This window comes from Leptosomus discolor, chromosome 25, assembly GCF_034619465.1.
Source record: "Leptosomus discolor isolate bLepDis1 chromosome 25, bLepDis1.hap2, whole genome shotgun sequence".
Lineage (NCBI taxonomy): Eukaryota > Metazoa > Chordata > Aves > Leptosomiformes > Leptosomidae > Leptosomus > Leptosomus discolor.
Genome location: NC_141415.1, coordinates 3,199,619 through 3,220,528, shown reverse-complemented (window position 1 = coordinate 3,220,528; position 20,910 = coordinate 3,199,619). Strand labels below are relative to the sequence as shown.

General features: G+C 46.0%; 1 protein-coding gene across 1 annotated transcript in view; it reads right to left on the bottom strand.

Moving 5' to 3' along the window:
* Positions 1 to 20,910, bottom strand: part of MYO1D (myosin ID) — a 165,000-nt gene that overhangs the window by 70,789 nt on the left and 73,301 nt on the right. Inside the window, exons 17-19 of the mRNA XM_086477799.1 lie at positions 4,926 to 5,149; positions 3,644 to 3,788; positions 2,939 to 3,043 (exon numbers count right to left, since the gene is read on the bottom strand). Coding sequence (XP_086333925.1) covers positions 2,939 to 3,043; positions 3,644 to 3,788; positions 4,926 to 5,149 — 474 coding nt within the window. The remainder of the gene's footprint in view (positions 1 to 2,938; positions 3,044 to 3,643; positions 3,789 to 4,925; positions 5,150 to 20,910) is intronic.

Genomic DNA, 20,910 nt, shown 5'->3' with positions numbered 1-20,910 from the left:
GCTCCCTTTCAAATGCTCTGCCCTCCAAGGCAGCCTAACACCGAGGGCCACGCTTGTGCAAGCAACATCTGGTATGACACGGGGAAGTTAAAGAAGGGTAAGGCTAATAGGAAAAAAAAAAAATTATTTTATTTATTTTTTTAAAGAAGAAAAGGAAAGAGTGTAGCAATCAGAAGAAATTCCCCCTGCCCCATAGCACATCCTCAGAGTGCCGTTACTTTTTGGGCAAGAGGCAGACTGCTACAGCTTGTATTTTGGATACCTTCGTTTTAAAAAGACAGCTTAGGATATAAATTGTTTCATGTGAAGAGTAAAAGAAGGCTTGATGCTGTTCTCAGGGTAAAGACTGTGTTCTTGTAGTCAAAGCACGGAGTCGCTTACAGGCTCTACAACAGTTTTCACTGTTGCTTAGTCTGCAGATCCGAAGTTCAAATTTAAGGCATAATAGATTAGCTAAGGAAGTGCATTGGCTGGAAAGGAAAATGCTAAATCTTGACATGTCAAATCTTTGTCCTGTTAGCTTTCAATGTTCAGGATTGTTTGTCTTCCCTCCTTTGTTTGCTTCAGGCTTGTCTGGACATTTCTTGTCCCTACAAGGGGGAAGACAAATGGTTCACCCTAGAAGATATTACATCCAAGCATGGATTTGAAAGGGGTTATTTGCTTTTGGGTTTAAACATGGAAATGTACTGGAATCGCCGGGATACACACACCATTAAAGATCCTACAAAGTTGCGGTCTTGTCCTCAACAGCGACGCTGAAGTGATTTCATCCGTTTGGTGGAGGCGAGGTGCTCCGATTTGCTTCTTTAAGACCACCATTTCCCTCAAGGAGATGCTGCACTTACACTAAATTTAGCTCCATTTTTTCTGTCTAACCCAGATCCTCAAGAATGAAGACCAGAAACAACATGAATGACCCCCAAGACCCGGGCACAGCCGGGCTGTGGATGAGCAGCAGCTCCCCCGTGCCAGCCAACCCGTCACCCCTGCCTTTGGGCGCACGTCTCTGTGGGGGGCTGCAGCTCAGCTTCTCCCACCTCCCACCTCCCCCCGCTGCCGTATTCTGCTGCCGTGCTCGCGCGTGTGCTGCCTTTACGGATGACGCCAAAGCCCTGCACAGGTATCCCTAAGCAAGCAGGCAAGCAGAGGATTAAGCCTGACCTCTCTGATAGAAGGAAGCGACCAACAACTTAACCTTTAGAAAGATCCCAAAAGTTACAAGATAATTCAAAAACCACAGGACTGCAAGTCTATAACCTCGCAGTCTCTGCACTATTTTCTGATTTCAGCTGAGCTACTTTTTTTAAGCACCCATGGTAAGCTAAGGCTTTCTTCACCTCTGAAAGCTCTGAAGGTAACCTCTCCAGCTCAGGAAGAAATCCACTTTGTGATCCATAACACCTATTCCATCTCCAGACTGCTTTTATTAGTGAAGTGCTGCAACGCCGATGCAAAGAACCCCAGCAGAAAATGGATTTTTCCAGCAAGTGAACCCAGTAACAGGATATGTAGGAACAAGGCCTGATCCTATGCTCAAGGCTTTCTTCATACACCATATACCAAAAAGAACTGGTCAGACACTTGCCTAAAGACAGAAGCTCTTGCAATTACTGAACAGGGTAAGGTACGGATCTGTGCTGCAGAAATCAGCTCTCCCCTATGCTTGCACAGGCATTGTCCTTCAGAGCTGACTCTGAGCAAGCGAGAGAAACATAAGGACTTAAAAGCTTAAAAGTTGCGTAACAGCAAGCAAAATTAAAAAAAAAACCAAACCCACACCAGGTATAGATACGCTATACACCCCCTGAGTAATTCCCCTCACCGTCATCCCATTCCCATTCAAAACAAGTTCCTATAATCACATCTTTAAGAAGTGAATATTGTATTTTTACAATTATTCCAGTTTAGCTTGAATGAGCAACAATTTGGAACCAGTTCATTAAATGAATTAGAAGAGGAATTATTTCATTTTCAGCCTAAAGTGAAGAAAGCCAGGGGGAAATTCTCTTGTATCTCCTTCTCCCTAACGGAGGTTCCAGCCAAACTGCTGCAAGATTGTAAAGAGGAGGGTTGGATTCAGACTTGTCCAATCCTCCTTTAATCCTAACAAGATAAAACAATATTCACTCAAACCGCTCATTCAATTAGCTCTTAAAAGAGAACATGTTAAAAGCAACAGAATACTCCGCTGCAATGGTTTTGTTCAGAGAGCAATAAGAGATTTCTATTTTTATATACACAAACCACTGTTGAATAAATAATATAACCACTAGCAAAGAAGTTTTGTTATAAAGTGAGATTTTTATGCTGCAAAATGAATTTTGTTGAACTGTTAAATATAATCTTTGCAGAATCATAATCGTGAACAGGCTCCACTTCTGGCAACTGCAATAGCACATTTCTAGAAATAAAAAGAACATACAGCTTCTTAAAAACACTTGAAGAGCAGCAGGCCCGGCCTGCCATTGAAATGGGTTTTGTCTGCTGGTTTGGTAAAACTCAAAATATTCTTTCCTGACAGACATTTAGAACCAGCATCATTTAGATCATTGCAAACCACCCATAAAAAATTATGGAAGCATATTTGTCCTAATTAGTTTTTTAAACCTTCCAATCAATTTAACCAAGAAACTCTTCTGCTATGGAAAAAGTCAGACCCAAACCAGTCACACAGAACCAAGGGAGTTCATTCATGCCTCCGACACGAAGAGGCCACAGAAGCCCCTCAAACCAAGCACCCGTTGGTGCAATAGGTTCAGCGGTACGTGTCCCTCAAACCTCACGGATACTGCCCCTTGGAAGGGGCTGCTTTGAACTGCCGCCTGTTAGAGACCTCCAGGATCAGCTCCTTGCCCTCAGCTCCCCAAGATTTCACCTCGACTCCAAGCTCCCCCAGCCAGCCCCCGTGCCTGCAGGCCACGCGCCCGCCGGTTACCTTGCGGACGTGACAGGAGAACAGGACGTTCATGTACTTGTCTTTCCGTTTCAGCTCATTGGCGACAGGGATGAAAGAGCCCGTGGTCTGGGGGTTATCTGGTTTCTGAAAGAGCAAAGGCAGGCACATCACTGCTCTTGCTCACTGAAGAAAGGAACTGCATTAGGTCACGGCCGGCCGGAGAGGACCGCAGCTCAGCACCTCGTCCGAAGGCTTCCCCCAGCCTCTGCCTCGCCCAAGAGGGACAGAGCAGCTGGAGTTTTATGTGCTCTCTGAAAAAAAAACCAGCCCCTTAACAAAACAAAATGCTTAAAGGAAGGATGGAGTAAAAGGAAGCAATGCAACTTGCCTTGAGAGAATTTCTTTGTTCCTTTTCATTTTATGCTATTTCTTAACCTCCCATTACATGTAGAATTTTAGTTTTACATCAATTTCTTTCCTAGCTTTGGCCGTTTGAAGAGCCAGCTGATGGCATAACTCATTATCTTTCAATGCTGCTCCTGATGCTCAAGCCGGGCTCAGTATTCAGAAAAATCACTCCTAGTGCAGTAGAAGTTGAAGACTCCGAAACTACAGAAACCCATTTACAGAGGAAATTTCAAAGTACTTCTCCCTCCCAAGAAACCAATAGTCACTTTTTCAAATTTCCACCCTTTTAGCCTTCTAAGCCCCAGCCATTGCATCGATCACTTCACTTGTGCTCACCAGTGCGATGTAATTCCCCTCCCACGCTCTTTGCAGGCCAATATCAGCTCTGTGACCCTTCAGCACTTCCATGGCAGCAACCTTGGCCCTCAGCTGAGGTAGGACTTCTGGTGGGACGCTCCGGATGAGTTCGCCTGCTCTCCACCTGCCACAAAAAACACCTCAATCAGTTCCACAGTCTGCACCACGCGCTACGAGGACTACTTCTGCCAGGTCAGCACAGCAAGGACACCCCTAGAGTATAAATGTCAGGGGAAGAAGTCGTCCTTCCATCACATTCATAAAGCTGGAAACGTCAGTTATCATTTTAAAGTCACACATCATCTCTGACTGCTAATGGATTTGGCTAGCATACTCCTTGTCCTGTACCCTGAAGTCAACTACTGGCACATCTGTGTGCAATGAAGTTTTTGCAGGCCCCCTTTTTTGGCTCCTTTACAAGACCATTCTCCTTTAATAGCAGCATTCGGCCCTACAATTGAAACCTCACCAACTGTAACGTCCAACAGGAGAGGGCAGCCCGTCCATTGCCCCTTACCAGCCTTCAGCAGCAACGCCAGGTCGCCAGGATAATGCTATGAAAAGTCTTTTGGCAACTTAAATTTTGTAGTTATGATAATTGAGCTTATTCTGAAAGCAGGACTCTACCCAGATAGGCTGTGGATGGCTTTCAAGGGACAGCTGGGGAAAAAAACCAAGGCTGACTCGACCGAGTGCTGGTGGTAACTAGGCTTCAAGCAGGTGGCTGGACTGGAGATCTCTGGAGGCCCCATCCAGCCAACATTTCTCCTGTTCAGCAACTTTCAGAAGTCACCATTTTTCACGTTGGAAACTCCTTTGCCTACAACTTACCAAAGAAAACTGTCACTGACTTTTAGATATGAGGAGGCTGTAATAAAGTTATAAAATACCTCTTCTGCACATAGAATATGGGTGAATAGTGGAACATTGCTTATTCTACTGCAGAAAAATACTGGCTTACTATAAGAAGTCTTGAGGAAGTCGAGAAGATTCCTTTTCTCTTCCCCTTCATCTAACAGCATTGCTCTTTTCTTTTAAAACCAACCAGAAAGTGGCCAAGGAAGGAAATACAACATCCATCCTGAATAAATCTTAGAAACAGAATAATTATTTGCCTGGTCAAGGGTACCAAAAGCCACTGACATCTTCATCTGTGATGTCCAGTTCATGTTCTTCAGTCATTTTTTCAGCTTTTATGGGACAAGCAGTAGCTGCTGACTCCTCTAGGTTAGACTGAAAAGCCAAAAGGTTTTCTTCGTACCTGTGGTAAATGGTCTGCAGTGCCTCTTCAAACCGGCGCAGCACTTTGGGTGGAGTGGGCCATTGCACGTGCTTGCCATAATCCTTCATCAGCCTCACATTGTGAAAGCGTCGGGCGACCTCGTGGATGTAGGCCTTCACCTTGTAGCGACGGTAATACTTGAGTATCGTGAGGGCGGCCTTCGTCCTCTTGTAGCGCAGGCGAGCCAAAGTGCCCCTCCACACCTAGGAGTCACGGGGAAAGGGTTTTAGCAACAACAAGCAGGGTATTTCTGTTCTTTCTGTACTCCTTCTATACTGCTGAAATCCATAAATATATTAGGTTTATTTTAAAGGAAGTGACTTCTCTGTGCCATCAAATCCAATTAAAACATCACTGGAAAACCACCGTGTTTACCAGCGCATCGAGAAACCATTTTGGCTCTGATTAAAAAAGAGATTGCTTTGAAAATAGTTTGGGGAACACCTATGCTGGCTGTGCGGTAAAAAGCAAGCAAATACACAAACCCAACGGTATCCTCCCGACCCGCCAGACGGGAGGCCGGCTCTGCCAGCAGCACTGCAAGTCTTATTTGTGCCTGAAGAGCACCGCAGGCAGAAAACACACCATGTTCTGGACTTCTCCTTCCAATACCCCATGCAAAGAGGCACTTGGTGTTCTTGTTTTAGCCAAACTCCCAAAACACAGAAATGAAACTACATTTACGAAGGAGACATTGCTTTATTTGATAGCGCGTGGAATCAGACACGGGGGGAAAGTTCCCAAATTGAGTGCAAAGCTAACAGAAACTGAACGTATTTATGTACCAGAGTTTGCATATCTTGATTACGTGCCACACATGTCAGTACTTGTCATACTTAACTCCACCTTCCCACCCTATTTGCATATTGCTAGTGCTGCACAACTACACTCCGCATGCGCGGTGGTCGTTCGGGTAAGCGTCCCCTACTCATTTTGGGACAAAGCTCACTTCAGGGCGCAGCTGGAGGTGTTGTTCTTGCAGAAACGCTTTACCAGCCTCCAGCCATCCTTGGCTGCTCAGTTAGGTCGAGTCCTTGAGGCTGCTATCTCAAATACGAAGCGTTCTGTGCATCCCCCACTGCAAGTCCTGGTTGTGCTTTTGTTTTTTACACAAAGTTTCGCTCCTGATACCATGTACATTTTATAAAGCTAAAAAAGTACAAAAGAATTACTAGAAAATATTTACATAAGGCAATGTCCAAACACTGTCAGAATCACTGGGACTTGGGGCAGGAGGGCCGCTCGCAGTGCTGAGGTGACTACGTGGCTACCAGCTCCTAACCTGAAGACCCCCCGCACAACGAAGCGTGGCAGCGCTCAGCCAGGCTGGGCAGGTTGTGCCGCTTCTGTCCTGCACCCAGAGCAATGCGTATCGACCCCAGCGCTCTCAAGCTGACAGGCACGTCCCCGAGGGGTTCGGCAAGAGCTCTACCTTCCCTCTAACGCAATCTGCCGAGATGAGGATTGTATTTTTGTTCCCTTGTAGAATTAAGCTGGCAGGATAACGAGCCTCCTGCACACACAGAGTGCTTCACTGCTCGCTACGGGCCCTGCTTAAGAGTTTATTTCCCTCTTGAGAAACATCCCACAGCACCACTGATGCATATCAAGCCTTCTATTTACAGAAGAATTAATTAATTACCTGAGGCAATTTCCAACATGGTATTCGCTTTATGAAGCTGATGTCAAAGGTTCTCTTGACAGCTTTACTGATAATCCTGATACGTGGCTGAAGAAAACGATATATAGCAAGCAGTGCAGCAGATGTGACGGGGTGCTCTTCCCTATACACTCAAAATTCAAAGAGGAAATAGAACCTCTGGGTTCCAAACTCCCCAAAAGCTGAGGACTGTCTTCTTCCAGCCTCTGTCAGAGTAGCTCCTCGTCGTTCTCCTTTGGCCTCACTGTCCTCACCTGAGGTTCACAACAGACACAATCCACGTAGCTCTGGCACAGCCTGGGAAGTTGCTTGAGCACCCGTCGCTTCACTGGTGCATCCCATGCTCTGTAAAGCACACTGGTGTTCTAGCACACCAGAACAGAGTCCAGACCCTACACAATGACCCCAGGTAAGGCTGCGCCAACCCATCCCTCAACTTGTATTTTATGGTGTCCGAATGACTGTAAGCCTACAACCTCCGACATTTTATTCCAAGATAGAAACCAGTTCTCAAAACACTACGAAATCACCCCAAACTCTATGCCACTCTGTGGCTCAAACTGCAGCTGCTGAGCCCCATATGACTGAGGAGCAGATGGAGCCCAGCTCGCTCCTGTTCTGTATGTTGTATATTGTTGGCAGGAAAAGGAGGAGGGAAACGGTCCTGGACAGCAAAGCGTAGGAAAGTGAAGCACAGAGAGCAACCAGGGGAAGGACTCAACACGTGCAAAGTGACCACAGGCAACGTGCTCCTCATCAGACCCCAGCCCCTGCCAGGAGCCACTCTCCCAAGGAGGGTGGGGGAATAGAGGCTATTTCAGCAGTCGCAGGGAAGAGCTGGGGAGCGAGGCAGGACACGGGCTGGGAAAGGGAAAGGTAAGAGCAGGAGGCACAAAAAGCCGTCCCTGTAATCACGGCAGAAAACCAGCGCTGCTGCACTGAGCTGACAGACAGAGCCGGCAGGAAAAGAAAGCGCGAGTTAAGCAGTGGACCTGGACTGAAAATCTCAACAATACGTGCATATAAAATAACATATAACACTTTCCTTAGGTATTCTTTGAAATCATGAGGCAGACTAAGGGAAAGCAGCATCCTCAGCATCCCATACGCTGTTCTTGGTATTCCCTTTTAGCGCACTCAATTATAATCACGGGTTTACTTCTCTACAACCTGCATATCACAAAGAGATACAAGAACATTGCCAGCCAGATAAAGGGCAGCAGAGCTCCTGAGCAGCTCAGGGCTTCCTGAAGCCACAAGCTAAAACCGACTTGCACAGGGCCTGGATTTCACCCAAAGTGTATCAGGCTGATTTAAACTCAGCATTTCCATGTCTGAGGGATTAGCAGACTCAGAAATGGTACGAATTTGACAGACTCAGCACCTAGGATAAAATAATCGAGCATCTAAAGAGTACTGAAGTAATTTGTAGCCTTTTTTAAAGAAAAGTGAGGAAGACTTAGATGACCTGAGACATTTAAACATAGACTGAAGTGTCACAAAATGTACCTGCAAGGAATGTATGGGCAGTAAACAAGATAAACTGCGTAAAAACTTGCCAACTTCTCATTTTTTTAATTTCATAAGAATAGAAATGAGGAACAAAGGGTTCCAGGCTGCAGCTAAACAGCCTTTTGAACTTTAGAAAGGATGTCAAGAAAAGAACATGCACGGTAAATTAGCGTAAGCTGCTAAAGACTTTGTAAAGCTTCACTTCGGTAAGGTTTTCCCAAAAACATTTTGAATCGTTTTTAGATACAGAACAGGGTCTTGATTTTGCTTCCTGGGGCTTGGAGCAGGCATGTTCTTGAGGAAAGTCTCTTGCTGTGGTTATTTTTTCCACCAGTCAGATACTCGTGGAACAAAGGCGCTGTAACAGATTGCCCCGATGTCGTATCAGCTGCATCGCCGCAGAAATTGGCTTCACAGCAAGAAGTGTCACAATTGCTACAAACACTAGCCTTCCAAATCCAATTATCCAGCCGAGGCATGCCCCTTGGCTGCACACAAGCAGTAAACTACTAATGAAAAGCATGTCCTCAAATCAAGTTGTCATAACTGGAGAGCCTCGCTCCTCGTAAGGACCTTCCTAACAGCCACAATGGCAGCGCCTCCCAAAAGTAAGGAGAAAGCCAAAGATAAGGACCAACTTCTCCCAGGGAATGGGGTACAAGTATTTTTATTTTTTTTATTTGTTTGTTTGTTTTCTGGCTTGGTGTTTGTCTTTTCAACCACAGGGCTCATTTCTGCTTAAAGCAGTCCGTCAGCAGCGCTGAACTGCCCGGGCAAGCTGACTGCCCCATGGTCTAGCAGACTCCTCCAGAAACATGGACCGTCCAAACCTCCAAAGAAGAGGCTGTCAAAGCAACAAACTCCTTGTTCAGCAGCCACTTGGTGTCCTCTGCAGTGTGTAGCTGTGAGCAACGGGTCAGAGCCACACACGAGACAAACAAGGGCGATAGTGTTTCCTACCAACACGCACCTTTCTCAGCCTTGAACACTGGCAGAGCGCCACCTCTCTCAACATCCCTTTTCAACTCTTCCCCCCACCTCCAGTTCATAACTCAGAAACATTAAGCACTGTAAAATGAAATTTAGAAGAAAAATCAAATTTCCAGAGCTAAGTTTATCATGGCAACAGATTCTCAAGTTGCAAAAGCTACTTTTCTGTTATATGCTGGAGGACAATGGTAGAGCCATGGCCAAACATGGGAGACCTGCATGCCAAAAACCCAACAGAACGAAGATCTGTGCATCCAGGACTTTGCTTCTTTCTTCTAGCCCTCTGTACCCAAGATAACATCCATGTCATTTTCATACACAGTTCAGAAAGGATTCACCAGCTCACACGCATCACCTTTCTGAACTTGACAACCAAGCTTTCAGCTGGAGCTTAAACCAAAGCTACGCACCAGCAAGCTGGTCATTTCAGCACTTGTGTTTAGCAAATCTTGCAAGGACCAGGTAAACGAGCCTGAGAATCGCAGTGCCCTGTATCATTCCTCCCACAGGCAAGAATAAAATGATACTTCCTTTGCCACCTTTCTGTGGCTTTCACTTCTGGTTAACCTGGCTTCCCCTAGAAATGAGACTAAAGATAATCCTGTCCCCGCCTGACCTCCGGAGATTGCCCTTGTATCTTCTGAATCTCCAGCCAACTTCAACCAAATCTGACAGGGGAACAGGAGACTCAAAGAGGCAAGTCCATATATCTTTCAGGAAAAATCAACAGCAGGGTAAAGCGAGCCTCAAATTAGACTGACATTGCTGGAAACGCTTCAGAATGAGCTCAAGAGCCATCTGCCTTCTTTGATCTCCAAATCCCAACCAGCACACACGGAGCTCCTAGCCAGGCACAGCCACACGGTGCTGCGTGCCCAGCCAAACAGGTAGAGGGTACCAGAAGGATCTGGCGGCATCCCAGGGGGATGAGAAGGTAGAGCTGTGTGCAGGACACAAGGGCAGGTGTGGAGGGCATGATGAAGACGACTGGAGGGTGCTGGCACAAGAAAACACCTGAATGTCGTCGTTGTGGGGTATCAGCAGCGCAGGACAAACCCGTAGGAAGCCGGGCTCACAGAAAAGCTAGTTTGATGACAGTTTTCAAAGTGACACACTGAAGAGCAAACTCCAAAGCAATCGATTTTGTCATCGATCAGCACAGTGCCTAGTGACCAGGAGCAAGAGACTTTGTGCAGGACATGTTGTAGAACAGATTGTCCTTTCCAAGAAGAGCTGCCCAAGCAGACAAGGCAGGGCAGGGTATAGGGAGGGGAACAACCAGCAGCATGTGTTGGCTCCACAATGTGTGCACTCAGGGAAGGGAACTATGAGCAAATTAAGGACTGAAGAGCAGAGACTTATATCTATGGTTACACTGAAAATGGAAAGAAAAGGGAGGTTTTAGGCTTTTAAAAAAACCCACCCAAAACCAAAACAAACAACCAATATTTCCCCCATCCAGTCCCCACTCATGGTCCCTCCTCATCTCTTTCAATACCTCTGCCTTCTCCTCCTAAAGGTCAGGTGAAGAAAAATGAACAGGGCAAATGAAATTATGACTAAAGGGCCAGGAGGATAGACAGAGAGAAAGGAAAAATTGGAAAACAAAGTCTGAACACCACAAGAAATTCAGTCAAAACTCCTGAACATTACCAAGAGTATTTATTTCTATGGCTGCTTCCCGTGAAAGAATTCCTTGCTGTTTGCTTTACCACAGTTCCTTTTACTCCTCTGGTTACAGCCAGCAAGGTGGAAGTGACCACTGGGACCACAAAAAGCTCCAGACCAAGAGAGACCCTCCTGCACCGCTCTGGGTGCTCGGTGGTCCCCCTCCTCCCAGCGCTGCAGCTGCTTTGGCAGCTTCTGAAACTGGGACTTGCACAAAAAGAAGTAGAGCATTCATCCAAACCATGAGGCAGATCTTACCTTACAGGAAGTACTGAAATATTTTCTGAAGTATGTTTCATTCACATGTTTTTTGATTAAAATTTAATAACTTAAAATTCAAACGAATGGAAAAGGAGATCTGGACATGCCTTTAGAATCAGCTTGAAAACCTCAGTGAGCTTCTAGCAAAGTTTCTAAGATTAAAGACACGCAACACAGATCAAGTCCATCACCTCAACAGAATATAATTCCTATATACCCATCTAGGCAGTATAGGCTCGTTTGCAGACTGCAGTCTGCTTCCGAGCTCAGAATTTCCCATTAAAAAAAAAAAAAAGGGTGGGAAAAAAAAAAGGAAGAAAGGAAGGAAAATACTCAAATAGGCCCTGCAGAGCACAGGGAAAACCAGCAGACGAGACAGGGTGGGCCCAGAATGCCGCGATCGCCTCTCCTGTAGTTCTTCCATGGAAAAAGGGATAATCTAGATTTGACCTACATGCTTCAATCTCTGCGAATGTAGAAGAAAACCCACACAGCACACAATCTAAACATATGAGCCAGCAAACAAAGGCCCAGAATTCAGCAAGCCAACTGATCTCATCTAAATTAAACACCAGTGTTATATTTTTGAGCAGTTCTGCAACTAACTAAACCTTGGAAAACTATTTCATGCTTGCTGGAACACAGCACACCTCCTCCCACCAGGCCTCCTTCGCACTAGCCTGAACTGTTTCGTGATCAATATTTTATGCTGCCCTAGCACAAGCTGCCCTCCAGGCAGCCAAACTGAAAAGAATAAACCAAAACCCAGCTAGAAATTCACACAGGCATGAACCTTCCCACACAGCTTTAAAGGATCTCAAACAGGAGAGGTTATTAAATATTTAAGTCAATAGTGCAGCGCAGAAGCTGCGCGCGTTCTGCCACAGGGTCCTCTGAGGCATTGCAGTTTGAATAAATGCTCCAATCTGAAGCAAGCTTTAATTATACTACTCCTGATTGCTTTTGAAAGGGGTCATCTCCTCGCAGAGCACAGCTATGACGGAGTGGCTAATAGTCACACGCAGCACCCACCGATGCAGTTTGTGATCGGCATTTTCCCAATTCAGGTAAATTCAGATCCCAGATAAGGTTTGAGGCAAATGGTTTGAAATCAAAGCCTCCCCCTTCTAACAGATCACATTACAGAGCACATAAACAGTGAGTGGGAAGAGCTGCTTAATTTACCAAATGCTATTTTATCTTTTCACATGAGTCAGTTGAACAATGTTCATTCTATCACTCTGCTTAATAGAAATAATATTGCACGACCTAGGGAAGAGAGAAGGGTCCCACTCAGAGATTAATTAGACTGCACTAACAAGACCGTGCTCAAGAATTAACAGAAAAATTATCAAAGGAACAGCGGTTACAAGCAAGTCGTGCACGTGAGACTCCCACATGACATGCTGGATGCAGAGCCCCAGCAGAGCTGGCCTGGGTTTCTCCTGCAGCTCGTTCTGCTGCTCAGCAACGGCTGCAGCAAATGTCATGCTGCTGTACCCGTCTTCCTTCGAGGAAGCTCAGCCCAAAAGCCTCAAGAAAGCTCTTTGCCATCCTGCTCCTAAGGAGTCACTGGGTCCACTGGGTGCCCTTGGCAGTGCCCTAGGGGCAGTGCCCCACTGTCCTGACAAAGGGCAGCCTGTCACCTCGTCCTGGTGGCACTCTCCAGAATTTCCTGCCTCTGGCAGCGACCAGGGAAGGAAGATGTTGGGAGAAGGAGATAAGTTTGTATGGACAAGAAGAGAGCACTGCCAAAGGTCCGGAATTAAGGAAGCAGAGGAGTTTGCAATCACCAGAACGAGGCTGTCGCCATCAGAAGGCGGCAGGAACCTTCTCTCATCCCATGGAAATTCAAGGTAGAGTTTTTCATGCTGAAGATATCAAAACATAGGTCATTTCATGATCTTCAAAATTTTACTGCTGGTAAAGCCTGCAAGGACAACCAGAAGCACAGAACACTCTCCAAGCATGGAGAAGTTAAATCAGCTAGGACACTTCTCTGTGGGAAGAGCGGACCAAGAGGGGATGTGACAGAGGTTCAGGACCAAGTCCTGCCTTGTCGGTACGGGAAGGAGCGGGTGTCAAGTGAAGCTGGCAGGCGCAAGGACCCAGCAAAGCAAGACCTCTCCATGCAGTGGGTAGCTGAGCTTGCCAAAGGCAGCTACAAAACACGAAAGCCAGTGGCACATGTTTGAGGATAAGTTCAGGGACGAGAAATCCAGCAGGTGTTACTGAATAAAAACCCCCCCAGCTTAGGTCATCCCGAGCCCAAATGTCTGAAGGGACTGGGAAAGCATTAAGGAGAGGCACGATGCACACTTGCCCTGCTGCTGTCCTCCCGAGGCATCTCTTGGAGACTCGACTGTGGTCCCGACGGACCTTCAGTCTGACACGGCGCAGCAGCTGCTGCAGTTTAAAACCTCCCCATACCCAGGGAGGTGGCTGAGGATGAAGCCCTGTCTACATTTCTGAAGTTGCGACAGCAATGTTCTGCCTTTCTAGAACAAAGAGCAGATACAGGGGAAATAGAGCCATGCAAAGACCCAGAAAACGTGGCTTACCTTTGTGTAAAGGACACTAACACCACTAAAACATACATTTCTGCTAGGGAGGACAGTTTTAATCACGGTAAAAAACAAACCAGAAATATTTCAGCAAAAACAGATTAATCACTATATGCTTATTTTTGCCCCACAGCTGCATAACCAGTGGGAGTAGCTTGCCACCCATCCCCATGAAAGACTGGCAAACCCCCTCAAAGGGACTGTGATTTCTAGTGCAGAGTCCTGTTGGGAAAGAAGATATGCAAAGAAATTCTCTGTGCATCTCTACCTTATTATAGGCACAGTTCACGTGATCCTGGTATTTCTACAATCTTGCTAAATTAAGATCTTTTCCAAGTTAAGGCTGCTGAATACTATTTGTGCTTGCTTTACTTTGCACCACGCTGGCAGTACTTTTACAGATGAAACTAGGTTTAAAGATACCTCCAGGTGCAGATCAGGACCTTTTCATAAATTAAGAGCTTAGGCACAACAAAAAAAAAATAATTCCCTGCCATGAAAACAAGGAAGCATCAGTAGCAATGGCTGCAGAATCTGGTCTTCCCAATTTGTCTGTGATACACCTGAATGAGCACGAAAAAAAATCCCAAGCCCAAACCTTGAAAGGACAGAGTTAGAACCTGAAAAACTCCATTTACAAGACCAGAACAACAAAAAGTTTGCTTTTTGGGGACTGCAGGGGTGGACTGCAGAGATGTTTGTTGAAAGAAGCCCATTCAGGAGGGGAAAAAAGAGCCACATTTAAGAACTGGGATTTCCAGAGGGACATGGGGACACAGAATTCCTCAATTCCTCTGATCCATTACGGAAATCAATTTAGATTCCTTTTAAAGTCCTTCCGACATGTGCTGCAAACTGCAATGGAGTAAAGCAAGCAGGACGGAGCGAGCAGAGGGCAGCAGGAACACCTAACTGCAGGCTCTGCAGCTGGCTTCGCAGTTGTGTTACAAGAATTTACCAGCAGCGCTGCAAAAAGCAGAAGACCAAGAGGAAGCATTTACAGAATCGGGCAGTTACCTGCTCTGCCGCCGCTGCTGGGGGCTTGGCTTCCGACTCGGCTTATCGAAGTCGTTGATACACTCACCAAAACACCAACATATTCTCTGTGATGCTGGCAACAGGCTTGGAAAAGTGTCTGGGGTGGTTTTTTTTTGTTGTCATCGTTTTTCCCCACATGCATGGGAGTTAACAAACCAAGACTGAAGGTGACCCTCACAGCCACGAAGCTCAAGGTCTCAACGGTGGGACACAAGAGTCCTGGAACAGGCAGTTGCCCGACTGTCCATACACTGCTGGGCCATGTTTTTAAATAGTGATGCACATTCACAGTATCCTCCCTTCCTCAAGAATAAACGGGTATTTACATTTATTTAGATTACAGCACATTTTCACAGCATTTCCTGAGGAGGAAAAAGGTAACAAGCAAGTATCCAGGGGCCCCACTGCGCCTGCTGCTGAAAGGGTAGGATCTAACTCTCCCTTTTTTTGTGTTCCCCCACGGGCACGTCCCTGACTCGCTTTTACCAGCAGGAGTGTTCGTCTGAAGGAAAGCGAGCTGGTTGTGGAGCTGAACTGCCAGAATATAACCTCTTTTTTTTCTTTTTTGGTGGGAGGTGGGGTCTTTTTTTTTGGTTTTGTTTTTTGGGGGATGGTTGGAGTGTGGTGGTTTTTTGAGGCTGAGATGCCTCCGTGCATTCACTGGAAGCAGCACAGTGACATAACTAGCACAAGGGAGGCAAGCAGCACAGGAGCAGCAGTTGGATCGGTCAGAAATCAGCTTGGCCACACCAGCAAGCGGCACTGTCAGCACTGGGGATACGTCCAGTTCTCATTTCACTTGGTCCTTCACAGCAGCCACATGCTGGTCCTCTGGAAGGGGCTACAGCATCTCCTTTCGCAGCTTCTCCCTGCCAAAGCCTCTCAAGATCAAAGCCTCAGTCCACGGCACAAATCCACATGCAGTTATATACCTCTTTCCACTTATACTCAAAACTTCACGGATGCATTCCCTCAAGATGGGAAATGCCTTGAGTCCGGATGGCAAACGGGTTGCATCACCTTTTATTTGGGTCACCGAACCGAAGCTCTCATCAGAGGGCTGCTGCCCGTCCGTAACCCGACATGAAAACGCCTTCTTTGTCCGAGGGAAAGCTGCCCGTTGCGATTAACGCTTCCCAGCGCGCCCTGCTTCAAGGGCTCATGGGGACGGAGAAGAAAGGGAAGGTGAAACATTAAATTATGACAAGTCAGTCATGGCTCTCTTCTGCTGCTCTTCCCCCGGGGCTGGGGAGCGTTGCCATGGTGACTGCAGCTGCCGGGCTGCCAGCGCCAGCTCTCCCACAGCAGCTCTGCAGCGCCCGGCGCCCGCGGCCAACGCCGGGCGCGATGCGGTGCCCACGGCCGGCACCGGGGCCAGCGCTGCCTCCTCCCAGCTGCGCCCACCTCCCGGGCACGAGGGGCTTTGTCCCGGGAGGTGCTGGGCTGCAACGCCAGGACAACTCTTCCTTCCTCTGCGCTGGGCCGTAAGGATGCAGCGGAGCGATTACCATATGCAGCTGTACGGGGCTGATAAAATGACACCGCAATAGTGCACTAAATTATACTGACAAGATACAACATCTTTGCATACCGCACGTGCTGGCTGGCTGGGCTTTTTTTCTTGAACAAAGCACTATTCTGCAAAGCTAATGAATATGTGGGAATGTTTCCAAGAGCAGAAAAAGCAACAGAGTCTTCTGGCAGCTGTTTTTACATTTTATTTTTTATTTCTATTATTAAGACTAGAGCTGCTGCATTTGTATTCATGAAGACAGTCGTACAGACGGCAAGACCACAGGTAATAAAAAAATTGAGCAAATAAACTCAAATGCACCACATAAAAAGAAGTGATGTTCTCTGCTGGTGCTTCTAAAATGACCACTCGAGTTGACTCTGACAGCAATGTCTCCACTGCCATATGGGTTTTCTAACACTGGACACAGCTCTCACTTGCTAAATTCTCCTGGAGCCAGCAAGTTGCCACGGTTAAAAATCACATCTCATCTGCTTACTGACTTGGTTTGGTCTGAAGGAAAATTACAGTCTGGAATCTCACTAACACTTTATCACCGAAAGAAAAGGAGCGTTGAAGATAAATCTAAAGGAGAAGACATCCAGGAGACGTGGAAGAAAAGAAAGTAAAATTATCTACTTCAACTGGAAATTAGTTTTAATTCAATTTAACCAAACTCATAAGCAGCAAATTCTTATCATCATTAAACAAAGGAACCAGCATTATTTTAAGGGTTAAGGGTTACTCACACAATGAAGCTCTTAAGATAATTACTGAATCGCTTTTTGAAAGTCTTGTGATTTGTAGGAGTGCAATAAACCACATAATACATATCATTAGAAATGAAGACATACGTTTAAAACTACCAAGAAACAGAACTGCTAAATGCAGATTCTTCTTTCACTTAAAATCATTCCTGTGCAAAGAAAAATCTTATTGGACCCCAGCCTGTGGTCGGCTGCTTTTAAGGCTACGCCTTACATTTCCCCTCAGTTTTTATCACGCAAGTGCCTACTGTCACAACACCACATTTTATCTCCAGTTGTCGTTTCCTTTTCCTAAATTCAAATTTGAGGAACTCCAATGCAACAGAAGGCTCAATTATTTAAAAAAAAATCAAGTTAATCTCTCCCTTTCCTTTTAGATGCAGTCACAGTTTGCCTTACTCAGCCTTTGATGCTTAGAGGCAAAACTAAAGTAAGGAAAAAGGAGCAAGAATTAAATTTTCATGCGAGTTTTTAAATGAACAATCAAAAGGAAGTCGAGAACAGAAATTAAGACACAGACAAAATTGCGTGGATGTTTTCAGAGAAGGCCTGTTCAGATCCTTACTCTGATTTTGGTTTTTATTGTGTTGATTGTTCCTTTTATCAGCGCTGCCAGTCTCCAACTGCCCCATCTACTGGCAGCACAACAGGGCTGGTGCATGAACACAGGAATGACCTGATATAGATCCAACAGTAAATACAACAAATGGAAGAAAAATTCAAGCATTTTCCAAATAGACTTAACACTGTACAAGGTACCTAATTACACACCCATAGACATCAACCCAGCACCTGCTCTTTCGCTGATGAGCTGTTCAGTAAGCATTTACTGATTCATTAGTGTTTCTTGTCTTTAGCTGCAAGTTCCAGGACTCTAAAGAGCTCCCCTCCATCACTTTGCAAGCATTCAGAGCCTGGCTGAAGAACATTCAGTGCGAATAAGCAGAGATGGAGGTGAACCACAGCTACAGAAAAGGAGCTCTGGCCATCCACTTCTCTTCAAAACCTTCAGCACTTGAGAAGGAGTTTGTCTTTACCCCACAAATCTTTTATTAGGTAAATCAGAATCTCACTAGAGATTTCTCGGAGAGAAATAACAGAAAGATGACTCCACCTGTCCTATTTCAATACTTTGTGCAGAAGAGAAAGACTTCCGTTTAGGCTTAGATTAGTCCCTCTTCATGCCAGGGAGAGGAGAAAACAGGGGAGGGAGGTTTGTGAAGCCACAGGACAAGGTGCACCAGCAATTCAACTTTTGTCACTTCTGCTGCAACAAGAGAAACCCCAAAAGCTCTATAGTTATTCTATATATAGCCCAGCACGCCCGATGCCACACAAACCGTACAGCAAAATCCCTCACAGAGCCAGAGCTCTGCTCTCCTCCAGGGTTGTTGAGCCCAGTCCAGATCATAGCCCAGACTACATAATTCTGAAGTTTCCACCCAAAGGAATGGCCAGCAAACTCACAAAAACAGTCATGTTGCCATCAAAATTGTGCCTCACGCTGTTTGGTGGATTTTATCTGAAGGAGGAGCTTAGTGCTCACCTTGCAGTGAGACATCCTCTGTTTCCACAGCACAGACAGGCTGGGTCTTTCAAATCATTCTTCAGTAACTGCACCTTGCAATTTCAAACAAGGTCACCTCAATTCCTCAGATGTTTAATAGGAAACCTGGGGTCACCTGGGAGTAAGGTGTCCCCCCTGCAGCTTTATTCAACAAGGAGCTCATTACCTTGCCTCATACCACTATGGGAAGAAAGAGAGACTCCAGACTAATGGCATGACCCAGGGAACTTGCTGAATGCACCAAATAAGACACCATGCTCAGAAAAGTGGCTGCAGACAGGGGAACTCCTCCTGAGAAACCAGAGTGAGCACGGTGGGAGTGCAACTAATAACCCAGAAAAACCTAACAGAGGTGTATGAGGGGGGCCCCACAGATTAGCCCCATTTCACCTCAAAAGCATTAGCCAGAATAAGCTTTTGGAAAAGTATGCTGCCATTTCCAGGGAGGAGGCCTGGATGAAGATGACAAGTAGTCCAAGAAAGCTGTTGTGAAGCTCATCAGCAGGGTGAGCAGAACACTGCCAAAAAAAGGAAAGAAAACACTGAACCCCAAAGCTCAGAAACAGGCAGGTCCTGCATCCTCTAAGCAGCCTGAGCTTTGCATTTCCAGAAAAACTAATGACATACCTACATACAAAACTTACAAAAGTCCTTACTAAAGATAAACCATGCAGTCCCGCACCACAAATACCAACAGAGATGCAGCCCTGGACTTGACACTTTCTCCTTCCATACTGGTCAGACTGTTTCGCTTTCCAGAAAGCAAATCAGATCAAAACATTGTAAACACAAGAAGCGTCAGTGTTTCACAGAACTGTTAAAGTTTGCTGTGGATATCTCTTCCTTCAGGGTCTTACTTTTCAACAAAGATGATTCAGTCTACCAGGTTTGTTCAAACTTATGTTAACTGCATAGCTTTAGAGCAGACTTTTTCTCTGTGAACTTTTTATACCCATCTGTCAGCCGTTTCTGATAAAAAGAAAGCAAAAAGTGTTTCAGAAGTTCTTGTTTCCTGTGTTCCAGGGAAAAATGCATTTTAAGAAATACATTCCTAAAAATCTTGACCTAGTCAACTATCCCTGCCAGTTAGAACAAGGTCAGATCCACCTTTTCTGCGGCTGTGAAAGTCAGAAGCTGTTGCTCTTTGCTAGGCAGATCACATTCATATAGAACACAGTTTTCAGCAAGTACCAAAACCAGCTCTTGTATTTTTTCCCCTCCGGTGTTCGTTGCTTTTGAGGTTACAAAACCAGCTTCCATTATGTTGCTGTGGTCCCAAAAAGCACCCAAATGATTTAGGAGCCAGCCAAGTCCCAACAAACTCCTGTGGCTTAGAAGAGTACCTTCGTAAGCAAAGTGAGACTGTGTTCGCCCTGAAGTCACAGAATGTAAAACTATTTCTCCTAAGGGTAAAACCAGAAAGATCTGGAGCTTAAACCCCACAATCAGAGAGGAAAGACAAGCGCACAGGTCCTGCCGCACAGTGCCTTAGGTGTCTCACCCTGTGGAACACCACAGGCCGCCTGTTTTCTGGTCTGCAGACCGCCTTTCCCCGTTACCCCGTCACCCACACTGCTGGGGCAGTGTTTTCCCTTGTTCCTCTGCTGTAACTCTCCTAGGCTCGCACCTGCACGCTCCGGTATTGCACAGCACGACAGGTTCTTATGGGAAGCCATTGCCACTCATGTGCAGATCACCCCTTCTTTCTGTATCCCTCGGCTGTATTTTTTGGTTAATACAGATGCTCAAAGCTCAACCAATATGCAGGAACGTCTCCCCCAGTCATGGTGTGCTCCAGTCAGCACTGACAGTGGCGGAAGAAAAAACCAGGAATTTCACACAGGTCATGACAAAAACTCGAATCAGACTGACGGAATAGTATGCTGAGGGAGACCACAGGCTGCAGCAGAAAGGACGCTCTAGAAGGATGCTCATTTGAGAATCCTGTCCCTTCTCTTCCTAGCTGGCTTCTGGGGAAAGATTTCCCCGTCTCTTTTCTCACTCTGGTCCCCTCTCACTCCCTTCCCTGCATCCCCAAGAGTTTTACCATTAGAGCCGATGCCATCAGTTACGGATCCACTGATAAACTTTCACGCACACAAGCCTGTCTCAGCACCCATTGTGCATCACTCTCATACATTCATCCGCAAAACTTCCTCTAACTTCCCGGGTGGCCTGCTTTCACTGAGTAAAGGGCAAGGTTTTTAACCAGTAACCAACAATCTTACAGGTCTCTGTACATCACACACATCAAGACTTCAGTGCAGCTACAGAGAGCACAACCGAGAGCTTTACAAAAACTAAGCAGAAATCAAACTGCAGCATTCCAGAATTTGTGCACACTTGTCACTTTTGCAAGTGAGACTGAAAAGGGAGAAAAGGTGTTTTCAAGGAACTTGAACTGAGTTTTTAATGCAGTAAACT